The sequence below is a fragment of the Acipenser ruthenus genome, chromosome 33, assembly GCF_902713425.1.
Source record: "Acipenser ruthenus chromosome 33, fAciRut3.2 maternal haplotype, whole genome shotgun sequence".
Taxonomy (NCBI): domain Eukaryota; kingdom Metazoa; phylum Chordata; class Actinopteri; order Acipenseriformes; family Acipenseridae; genus Acipenser; species Acipenser ruthenus.
Window position 1 is genome coordinate 10,716,727 of NC_081221.1, and position 12,444 is coordinate 10,729,170.

General features: G+C 37.8%; 1 protein-coding gene across 1 annotated transcript in view; it reads right to left on the reverse strand.

The window, feature by feature from the left end:
- The window catches only part of asic2 (acid-sensing (proton-gated) ion channel 2), a 287,152-nt gene that overhangs the window by 50,457 nt on the left and 224,251 nt on the right, over positions 1–12,444 (reverse strand). The window contains exon 4 of the mRNA XM_034055630.3: positions 4,974–5,124. Within this exon, the coding sequence (XP_033911521.2) occupies positions 4,974–5,124 (151 nt within the window). The remainder of the gene's footprint in view (positions 1–4,973; positions 5,125–12,444) is intronic.

Here is a 12,444-nt window from a genome sequence, read left to right on the forward strand (position 1 = left end):
GAATAGAGCAGGTAGTAAAAACTTCTTCATCTTTGGCTAACAATCTTTCTAAATCTGTAAATTTTTATCTAAAACTTTTCTGGAAGAAAAGAATTTGGAAATATTTTTCAAACATACTTTAAAACTTTCACTCTCCAAAATAACCTTAAGATATACTAGTTACACTGTAAGTATAAACAATACTCTACTGTAAGTGAGGTTTCACCAGTGCTTTACACAACCTCATTTATAAACTTTCATTTGTACAGTTTTTAATATATGTCCAATAATCTTGTTTGTCTTCTGAAATGCTTCCCCACACTGTCTGGCTCATTAAGGACAGTGGAAAAAACTGACAATAGAAATGTGTTTTGCTGAGATCACAAGATAAATTCTCAGGGTCGACATTTCAGACCATTTTGTAGAGATCACAAGGTAATTTATCTTCTGATCTTGACATATCACATTTAGATTTAAGTTTTTTCCATGCCGTCAGTGACCACTGTAGGTTGCTGTCAGTGATGACTCTATCAAAACACGAAGGTCTCTGGTGGGCCAGTTCGCATTATAAACCTCCCATGTAATATTTGAATCCTACATTTTTGTGAACCCAATGCCCCTAGAGTGAATAACAGGCTGAATGCTCGCTCAAATTCGGTTGTGGTATTCAGATTCTGAGTTCTCATTTTTTTCTATAAAGTAATACATTCTCTTTGTCAGTTAATGGGTGAAGCTAGCGGCTACTCTGCAGACATTTGCCTTGCTATGCCTATCTGTTTGTCAGATACTCTATAAATAGAATCCACACTGCAACACATATACAAAAAATATCTCACAATAGATTACTTTGGGTGTGTTGTTAAATTTAGGTTTTATAAAACAGGTATTCTTTTTTGGTCTACAAACCCTGTAAGATCACAAGGGCACTGCATATATGATTTTTTGGAAAACCTGCATATTGTCATCAATATTGTATGGCTTTGACAGACATAAAAATAACCTGGAATATTCTTTGAGCAACCAGGAGAGAGAGCAGAGCAAAGGTTAGAGAACACAATCTAAACTGACTACTTTGCACTGCTGATATGAAAAAAAATGAATATATGGTTGTAATGTTATCTCAATTTAAAAAAAAGAAAATAAACCGTACACTCAAAAAGCAATCCTTTGAAAATGAAATAATTTTGTTTTATTAACCAACGTTTCAGTATGAAGTACCTTCATCAGGGTAAAGAAACACAGGTGTTTAAATAGAAGTGATAGGAAGATAATTGAATACCAGTGATGGTTAATTACTTACCAATTAGATAATTAAATAATTATAATCGATAAACATACGTATATAAAATATATACAGTATAATGAAAAACAGATAATTAATTTATTATTTTAAAAAAGCCAAATATGAATTGAATAATATACATCAAGGAAACTAAACCAAAATAATTAATTTAGACCACAGTATTTAATACCAAAAAAAAAACATAATCTAAATAGCATAATTATAATATACAAAAAAATTGTTTTACAAAAAACATTTCAAATCAAATTCCACATTCATACCATAAGGAACTAAAGTGCAAAGAATGAATCCAAAAGGCCTGTCTACGCAACAAAAGATTATCCAAATCCCTACCCCTCCAGGTAAATTAACTTTTTCAATTCCCCAATAACGTAAAGAGGAGATAGGGTGTTGCGCTTCAGTGAAATGTGCAGCAACAGGATAAATAGTATTTCTGCTTCGAATTGAGCTTCGGTGTTCAGCTATTCTAAATTTCAAGGAATGGTTAGTTTTACCAATGTAGGCCTTGGCACAAGGGCAGAAGATCATATAAATCACACAAAATTTCATCTTGAGATTTTGAAGAGATCGGCAGTATTCAAATCTGACCCTCATATCAGAAAGTTTTTCTTCAAAATCAGACTCACGTTTACAGTTTCGCCTAATTCTGCACAACTGACTATAAGGTGGCTGTTCTTTAGGTGTATTGGGTGTTCTTTATGTGTAGTCTGCTCTTAACAATGTATTACGATCAGTAGGTGGTATACAGAGGGTCCCCATCTTTAGTGATCCATAGATCCAAGAAATTAATCTGCTCATAATCATGTTGCATGGTAAATTTGAGGTGTTCATTGCAAGAATTTTAAAAAAGTGAAATTGCTGATGCTCTTGGACATTTTCCTTTCCATAGAACAAAAAATATCACCAATGTATCTCTTCCACACTACAATATGTTGAATAAACTGATTGATTTCTGGATTCAAAATAAATAATTCCTCCAGATATCCAACATATAAATGAGCATAATTTGGGGCTAAAGAGGCACCCATGGCTGTGCCTTTAATTTGGAGGAAAAATCTGATTGAAAAGTAAAATAATTATTTGATAATACCAACTCTGTCAGCACTAGGATACATGAATTAGAAGGTAAAATATCCAAATCTCTCCTTTTAAGGAAATGCTCAAGAGCTTGCAAGCCACCATCATGTGGAATATTCATGTAGAGAGACTCCACATTATAATTATTATTATTTATTTCTTAGCAGACGCCCTTATCCAGGGCAACTTACAGTCGTAAACAGAAATACATTTCAAGAATCACAGTACAAGTATTAATACAATTAACAGCAAGATAAAATACAATGACTTCAGTTCTAGCAAGTACAAGTATATGACAAAATACGATTCAATAACAGAGCAGATAACAGTGTCAGTGATAGTTACATCAGGATATAATTAAATACAAAATACTACAGATTAAATAACACTTGTGACAGATTACAGTACTCTAAAGAACATGATTAAATGCAGTAAAATGGGGAGCTGATAAGAGCAAGTAAATCGCATTAAGGAAGAGTTTCCGTGGAGTGAGCAGAGCGGAAGCCAGATTGGAGAGGGTCGAGCAGAGAGTGGTTGGACAGAAAAGCAGAGAGCTTGCGGTGTACAGTCCACTCGAGGGTTTTGGAGAGGAAGGGTAGGAGGGAGACAGGACTGTAGCTCTGGAGGGAGGTGGGGTCGAGGGTAGGTTTTTTAAGGGGAGTGATAGAGGCTTGTTTGAAGGCAGAGGGAAAGAGACCAGAAAGGAGAGAGGTGTTGAGAAGGGAGGAGATGAAGGGAAGTAGAGCAGGAGCAGCAGCTTGAAAGAGGTGAGTGGGAAGGGGGTCCAGGGCAAACATGGTGGGTTTGTGGCCCTGGAGGAGGGAGGAGAGGTCAGAGTCTGAGAGGGGAGAGAAGGTGGAGAAGGAAGGTGAGTTAGTAGGGGATGCAGCGGGTGTAGGGGTTAGAGCAGGAGGGGGTGGGGGGGAGGGAGAGGTGTTAAAGAGTTTGCGGATATCTGAGACATCAAAAGTAGCTAAATAATCTCACCAAAAGGAACCCTTAAATAATCAACTATATTAATCACATCCCCAGTATCTTGAACATATGAAGGAAGCCCACGGACAATAGGTCTAACAAAGAAATCAATAAACCTCGAAAGTGTAGAAGTCAGCGAGTCTATACCCTCAACTATTGGGTGACCTGGTGGATTAGTCCGTTTTTCATGGATTTAAGGTAAAGTGTAAAAAATAGGAATTTTGGGAAATTTAACGATTTAAATAATTGTGTTCCTTCTTTGTAATTACACCCATTTCAAAGAAATCTCAAAGTATTAATGTTATATCTTTCTTAAACCGTTATGTATGGTCGACTTCAAGTTTTTTATAAAAAGTACTGGCCGGAAATTGTCTATAAATCTCACGTGTAAAGTCACCTCTATTTTGTGCAATCATTTATAAAGTTATAATGGACTCATCAGATTTTAAATCATGTAAGGCTATCCTCTCCTCTCTGCTTAGATTGGGAAAGTTTCTGTATTGATGCCTACTTGTAAAAAAGGCATCGACATCCCTTTCAACCAGTCTGCAGTAGGTCTCAATTGAAGCATTACGATTAGTAGGGGGCATAAAACTGCTTTTAGCTCTAAAGGGTGACTGTACACGAGAGATAGGTTCAGTAGGAATTATAGACATAGGTACACAGATCTCAGAATTGGAACTGTCAGAAAATAATTCCCTAATTTGAATATTCCTGAGTCGTCCTGGGCCGCACTGATGAAGTCGGTGGTAGATTGTCCCTTCTTTTTCTCCCATTTGATCCGCTTCCTTCTGTCCGAGTTTAATCTTGGTTGGTATTGTTTGTTCTTTTCCATAAAAAAAAAAACACGTTTCCCTTGTGCAGGAGGTTCATTGTCAGAAGAGAAACGCTCTGAAGAGCTGGGAACGTGGCCAGGGGTCTGTCTATAAATATGTTTCCTCCCGGAATAAGTGTCCTGAAAAGCTGTTCTACTGGGACCACTTTTGCACCAGAAATAACATTATTCTCTTTTTTATCATTAAGATCCAGTTTTAATTTTTTTTTAAATTTTCATCTCTTTCAGCTCATGGAAGAGCTTTTTTTTGAAATTCCTCATCAGTATGTGTTATTTTGTCAAGCTTTACAGGTTCCTTAATTTCTTGACGAAGGGAAAGGCGGGTAGTGTCTATTAGGATCTGAGTTTCAAGCAGATCTTTGAGATTTTTCACTGATTGATAAAGTGTGAATGGTCTCTTAATGGTAACATTAAGAGCAGTGTGCACTAATTATCCATGAATGGGACATTAAGCTTGCAGAGGTGTATCACATAGGCAGAATCGAAACAAGCAATAAATTAATAGTAAGCAAAATAACATAAGGAATTATCGTGGCTAGGGTGAGGTAGGAAATGCTTTCTGGTATTATTTTATTATCTCATAAGACTGATATGCATGCGTGCAGTTAAAAATGAATAAACATCGGAAAAGGGGAATAATTAAAACACTGAAAAAAGAAGCCCTACTATTTGCTGTAAAACCAAAGATGCATCACAGCCCATTAGGATCAACACAACTCATTCAGAGTTGATCATTTACTGTGGTGCATTATAGTAATGCCACAAAAAATTAAAAACCCTGTAAACAAAGCACCCCCCACATACCTGGCATATGGACCATCTTGCAGTTGCAGTTCTCCACCAGGTATCTGGTCTCGCAGTCAATTCTGCAGGCCGTGATGCTGTACACCCGGAAAAAATCAGAGTCCGACACCGTGGACTGACAGTCACCCCACGGGGGAGGCAAGTATGTGAGCTGGAAAACACAAACACAAAATAAAATCATGAATCTGTAATAAGCATAGAATTACATACCAGGAGATGTGTATGCCTCTACATGTGCTGTTATACAGTACAGTACTTTGAATATGCTTTGTGCCCACACTCACAAACTCAAGATAATGCATTGAGAACATTGTGAAATAAATCCAACTTTGGCAACAGTTTAATCAGAAGATCAATTATCTGAATACAGAAAAAAAATGCAAACTCACAAATTATTGTTATGTTTAAGCAAAAAGGGAGGTATCACTAATTTTTAAGGTTGCAAAAAATAACAGAATGGTCAAGCTGACCAAAAAGGAAAATAAAAGAATTGTTTGAACTGTGAACTTTGTGTCTGTCATTGTCTGGAGCACCACTACACCTGTGCACTGCAAACCACTCGTTCACAGTCCCCTAGACCCAAATACCCACCAGTGCAGAAACTCAGAGCAGCCAACCCAGCAAGAACACCACCATATACCTGGCACTGAGTGGACATGAATCTACTAGAGCAGGGTTTTTTCTGAACAACTCGCGACCCATCAATTTCCATGTAAGTAAAATGTAAACATACGCAGCTATATTTTTAAACAAATTTATGATTTCAAAATATTAAAGTCACACACTTTAAAAAGGTGCATTGGCAGTCAAAGACTAATTTAATAATCTACACATTTTCGACTTCGTAAGCAAAACATATTTTAAAAATCCACAATATATCCTAACTTTGAAAATGCTGACTCACAAAGGTATGTCGATGCAAAAGGGACAAGCACTTTCATGGCTTCGCATACTAGTTCTGAGTATTCCATGTGCAGAGATAACCAACAACCACAAATTAATTGTTTTGGAAAAGTGAGCTTCAGGGTATTATCGCATTATAAATCCACAAGTTTGTCCTGTCCTGTACTTTATAAGGCTGCATTTTCAATAGCAGCTTTTTCAAAAGGTGGGTTGGGGGGGGTCATTTCACATACCTTCTGAGTTGATCTAAATAATAAGATAAAATAATAAAAAATAACCTTTACCGCTGCTCCCAAAGTGTCGTCTCCCTGTCACTTCTCTCTATCACCGCTGACTGACTGACTGACTGACAGCGTTGACAAAGTGAAGGCACAGAAAGAGAGAATTCCCCTGTTCCTAGAAAATCATTATAAAACATTCTATATAGAGAATCTCAAATTGCAGGTTTTTGTTTTTTTATCATCTTCATATTTAGTACGTAAAACATATACCATTTAAATATGAAAACCTTTTAAAAAAAAAAAAAAAAAAAAAAAAAAAAAAAAGGGTTATTAAATAACATGACAAATAACATTGTCACGGGGACAGTTTCTATACCTAAAATCTAAACTGTATCTTAAACTGTGCATGAAAAATATATATATATATATAATATATATCTATCATAACGGCTTCAATTAGTTGAATATGTAATATTTTATCTATTACATTTAAAAACATTAATCAGACAAACAAAAAAATATATATATCTGTCTTTATTTTAGATTTTTACATATTATCACTGGAAGTGGACTGATGAAAAACAGAGACAGCCTTTTCAGTGTGTAGAAAGAGGCCACGACTAGATACAGATTATGCAAAATGAGGGCATTGAAGTTGGTTCACTGCAGAGATTGACTGAGCAGGGATATCTGGCAATGTTAAATGCCATTCAAAATTGACATGATGATGTCTTTGTTTCACTTAATGATGAGTTGATTTCAAAAGATGAATTTCTGTCCAAACTTCCTGTGTCATGCAAAGTGCCGAAACAGTTACACAAATAGAAAAACTGTTGAACAAGAAAAACCTGCATAATTGTAAAACACAAAGATAGTGCACTAACAGCTATTGTTGGCTCAGATTCAAACGTTGTTAGAAGAAGGTCTTCAACAGAGCATGCTGTTAACTATAAGAAACAATGCTTTGTGCCATAATAAGGGAGAGAAGCAGCTTTTGTTAATTGCAACTATTCATCGACAAAATTCAGTGTGGAAAAAAAGCAAATGTGCTAGGAGAAATCACGATACATAAATTACAAGGTTACGATAACAGTGCATTGATATGATAGCAAATGACTTTCAGTACCATCATTCATCCCTGAGTGCTTACATGGTAAAAAATGTGTCTAAAACGAGTGTTGAAATCTGTATGATAATGGATTTTCCTGACTGATCTCCCAGATTGATGGGTCATTGTTTAAAAAGGGAAGAGTCTTTTATACACAAAACTTCTTGACCAGTATCATCATTGGTTAATTAAGCATAGTATAGAAATTGTCCATTCTTACAGGTCATCTAGTCTGAAAAAGCGCCTCCAGAATTACTATCAAGGCTCTGTTGGGTGCAGGGTAATGATTGTACCACAAAAAGGAACATCAAGACTCTTGTGTTCATCAGACCTCAGTGTTGGCAGGTTGCTGTATAAAGTGCAAAAGCTGAAGAAAAATCTAGATGAGTCAGAATACTGTGAAGAAGGTGAGAGGGAAATGCCTAGTGACACTCCAGCACAACTTAAGGCCATGCCATGTCTCAGCAAAGAGCATTAGGTCAGAATTAAAAGAGTTTCATTACACAGTTTTCACTTTTAAAATTTAAATTACTCTGCGTGTGTGAAAGATATGCGGTTGTCCATTCTTGACTTTTACTAAATACATGTATTAAATACCCTGATAGCGTTTGAAAGGCAGGATTGCAAAAATAAAAAAAAAGTTATAATCCCCTCTACCTAGAACCACCACAGCAGCCATTTTTACTGCCTTTTACAATATGTTTTTATTTTGTATATAATCTACTACAATATTCTATTTTATTTTTATATACAAGCCTGTTATTATCTCTAATTGACCTGGCAACCATCCATTATTTTGTTTTGTACAAGGACTGCACCGGGGAAAATATCAGTAGGAGAGATTTCATCTTGAAGCTAGCCAAAGCACTTCAGCAGAAACATTTCGATCAGAAAACTGCATAGCAGCAGGCTGCAGCAGCTCAGCCTGGATTCAGTTCTACAGAGAGTGACACACGCAGAGAAAACATATGTTACTTTCATTTTAAATTAAAAACTACTTTCGTTTTTACAGTTTTGTATGTACACATACCTGTTTACACCTGCTTACATTATTAGTTTTTCATTTTTTGAAGTAGTGCTTTATATGTGGTAAGTTAGAAAATAAACAATTTTATGTTCAATTGTTCATTTAAATATGGTGTTTCGGCTGTGCAGATGTTTGATATGATGTGCTTGAATAAAACTTTTGAGTTGCATCTGATAGTTTGTCTTTCATTTTAATATTCATGTCTAAAATGTAACCGTCATAATGACCGCCGGCGGCGGTTTTAGGTATGAGTATAACTGCGGTGGTTCTACTGTTAAACTGTCAGACAACAGAAACTGCCCATTAGAAAAGAGAGATTTCAGCGCAACACATCTCAATTCAGCCCAGATGGTGCTCCTCCTTCCTCTATTGGAAATGCACACCATTCAGCTTCTGAGACACAGGTCACAACAGACAGGGCTTAGTCTCAGCTTCCCACAATGGGCATTTCTTATGTAGCTGCATCTCAACGTGTGATAAACAATCTCTACAATCATGTGGCATGGTTGCTGCCAGATGCATCTCCAGATGTTGGTGAAGATGGGGGAGTCAATCTAAATCCCAAACAGCATGAACACATTCTTAATCTTGCTCAAGATATCTGTGAAGCTGTTTCATGTATCCCAACTCCCAAGCATGTAGGCACTGCACTTCATATACTAAAACCAACTAGAAGTATGGAAATAATCACACTCCTGAATAAATTTGGCAACAGCATATCAATCAAGATGCACAGAGATATGTAACAGTGGCAACTGCAGTTGATGACCATATCTCTCAAGATGGGTTCTTCATACCAAAATTAAAGCCAGTTAGATTTACAACAACATAGATTTTCATGAGTGCACAAAGATGGCAGATCAATGCATGGTACTACACATATAATCTATCAGTACTTGAACAAAGATGAAGAGATACATTCTGTGGCTAGCATGTCTCTATCAAAAATTTAAAAGCATTTCAGATTGCAAGCAGCCACTTGACCATGAGGTATCACCAAAAGAGTCGATCACTGGCTAATGTAGCAACGGAGGCTAAGCAGCCCGGAAAACATGTGAGCAACTGGATCATCTCAGCTGTCTGTGGAACCTGGTGCAGCTCTGTCCCACTCTTCTTCTGGATGTAACATAATGTTAATTCATGGCTCCTACCTGGAGTGCATTTCAGGATTTCCTCATCTTGGAGGATATTCAAGCGACTCAGATAGGATATGGACCTTTCTTCCACCAGTCACCTGTCAATCCTGATGTTGTTAAAAGGTCTACTCGGTTTTGCATTAATGTCACCAGAAAAATAGACCAAGAATTCACCATTGTGACATGTGATCAGGCCATCTATGACATTGCCCTTGGTTTACAAAAAGTGAGACCAGAGAAGAATAACAAAGTGATACTTTGTGTCGGTAGCTTTCATATTGCCCTAAACTTTATGGGTGCCATTGGATACTTGATGAGTACAACTGGAATTTAAGACATACTTGTGGAAGGTGATGTTTGTTTACCTGGAACAGCAAATAAGATCAAGGAAGGCAGAGATCACTGTGCAATGCTGAGGGCACGTAACTTATTTCATAGTGCTATGTTTGCATTACATTGAGAATCATTTGATAAGTGGTTGGCAAGTGAAGCAGACAAAGACCTTGAATGTTTGCCATTACTTTCTCAGAGCATCCTTTAGCTCACAGAGGCCATGTCAGAAAAGGATACAGAGAAGGCATCGAAGGCATGCTCAAGTGCGTCAGAGCCTTTGAAGAAAATATACTCTTATGGTGAGTTTGATGAATTGTGTTGCACATCTCCAACTGCAAAATGAGCTGGCCTTTAGAAGGAACACCTAGCTGAAGTTGAGAAATGCTTCTATACCTGGTCACAGCTAGGCATTACAAGTACAAGTAGTGGACAAAAAAATGGAAACACCTGGGTAAATTAGGGACACCAAGTTTATTGAAAGCAAGGGCATCCACACAGGTGTGGCTCATGTGTTAATTAAGCAAATAACATCCCAGCATGCTTAGGGTCATGTATAAAAATGCTGGACAGGCCTGGTTGCCTATAATTATGGCTAGCATGGCTGCAAGAGGAGACCGCAGTGACTTTGAAAGAGGGGTGATTGTTGGGGCGCTTTTGGCAGGAGCTTCGGTGACCAAGACAGCTCAACTTCCTGATGTTTCACGAACAACGGTGTCTAAGGTGATGTCGGCATGGAACTCCGAGGGAAAGACATCATCAGCAAAGGGCAACAGTGGGCGGAAGAGCATACTCCAGGATCGTGATATCCGTGCATTAATTCGAAGTGCAAGGCAAAACAGGAGAGCAACTGCAGATCAATTGACTGCAAATTTCAACCTGGGGTGCGAGCAGCTAGTTTCATCAAAAACGGTCCGCCGAGAACTCCACAGAGCGGGATACCGTAGTGGCCCAACGCCCTATTAAGTGACATTGTGACATTTTTGTCCGCTACCTGTATGTTTCCTGTATTCCCTGTTACCTGGCTGCCATGAGAGAACTGTCTTCTGCTGCACAGAAAACAAAATCCATGTATGGTGAAGAGAGCGCAGTTGTCAGAAGCCTGTAATTTGTACAAGACCTGGATGAAGAGAAAGGGTTGTCTATTTTTAGCCATGAATGGACAAATTGTCCCTCCTCTTTATTTGAACCTGACCTAGACCTTCAGCAAAGCTATGCTATGCGTAAAGGTAAGAAATCATATTAAATGGTTGCTCTTAAGAAGCACTTGGGAGAATCCTGGAGAAAGTACAATCAATTACCAGATTCTGATTAAAAAATATTATTGGTTGTAGGTGCTATGGCTTTTCTACAGCATTACCAATACCTTCACTCCACCTTATGCCCAAACTGTGTGAATGCATCAATTTCATTAGAGATAGATACAGTGTTAGCCCAGCAGAAAGTCTGAAAAGTGAAGAAAGGAAAGAAAAGACACAAGGAAAGAGTAAAGTGTATGAGCCATGTGATTCTCTCGCCATTCCTGAATGGAAGACCTTTATCTAGAATCCCCAAAATAAATCAAATCTTTGTCACTACATAGGACAAGCATGGTCAGTTCAGCATACAAAACTGCCTCAAGGATTTAAATTAATACTTGGGGGCATTTTCAAGTATCCTGGATATGGAGTTAAGCTTACTTCAGAGCAAGTCATGCAAACTTTCTTGTGAGAAACTGAAGAACCGGACACAAGGATATTCTCTCGCATTGCATACTGTCCAAAATCTAGGTTACAGGGGAGTTGTAGTTCAAGCTACTGACACCTTATGTCATCCTTATGTGCATCTACTACAGCACACACATTCCAGGCCTGAAGTAATTATGGGTACAGTACATGGACTCATTTATATCAATGTCATGACATTGCCACAGTTCTTGCCAGAAAATGAATCATGGATGCTTTGCTTATTACCTCCATTCTCCTCAATGCCTACATTTTAAGTGGTTGTGATACTGTAAGTGATCTGTACAGGAGGGGGAAGAAGCGAGCTCTGAGTATTGCTTTTAAAGATGCTGTGAATCTCATCCCACTTGCTAGGTATCGTGAACCAGGTGAAGTGTCTGTATGTGACTTATTACAGTTGTAAGACACTTTTTTTGTAGCACTGTGTGTCAGCAGTGGCTTTGATGGTATTCTAGATGCTCTCTGTGCTCTCCTCTTTGCAACCACAAGAGGAGACCTGAGGAGCCTATCCCCAACATAGGATGCTTTCCATCTCCATCTTCTTCACAGTCATCACCAGATGGCTGTAAGCATAAATGCTCACAATTCAGATCCAGTTTATCCTGATGCTACTTTTTTAGTAGGCTTATTTTACATGACAAGTTGGTACCCCTTATGATGCTTAAGGACTCAAAAGCTGAAGGAAGCCATGAAAAAGTATTGCAAATGTAAACAAACAGATGCCTGAAGGACTGCATCTGTGCAAAAGCAAAAGTGAAATGTACTATCGCAGGCTCATATGCTGCAGATCCTAACAGGTGTGGTTGAATTGGAATTGAGTGTTCCCACAATTGAGAAGACTGTGTTTGTAGGACTTTGCATACCTGCCTTGGCAGCCAATGCCCAGCATTAAATAATGTAGCTTAAAAGAAAAACAGATACATAGTTGTATAGTGCTGTTATTTTCCCTGTTCACTGTCAAACATAAATGTTTATTGTGCATTGCCTAGCTTGTACCAGTAGGCCGACCACTTTAATTTAGG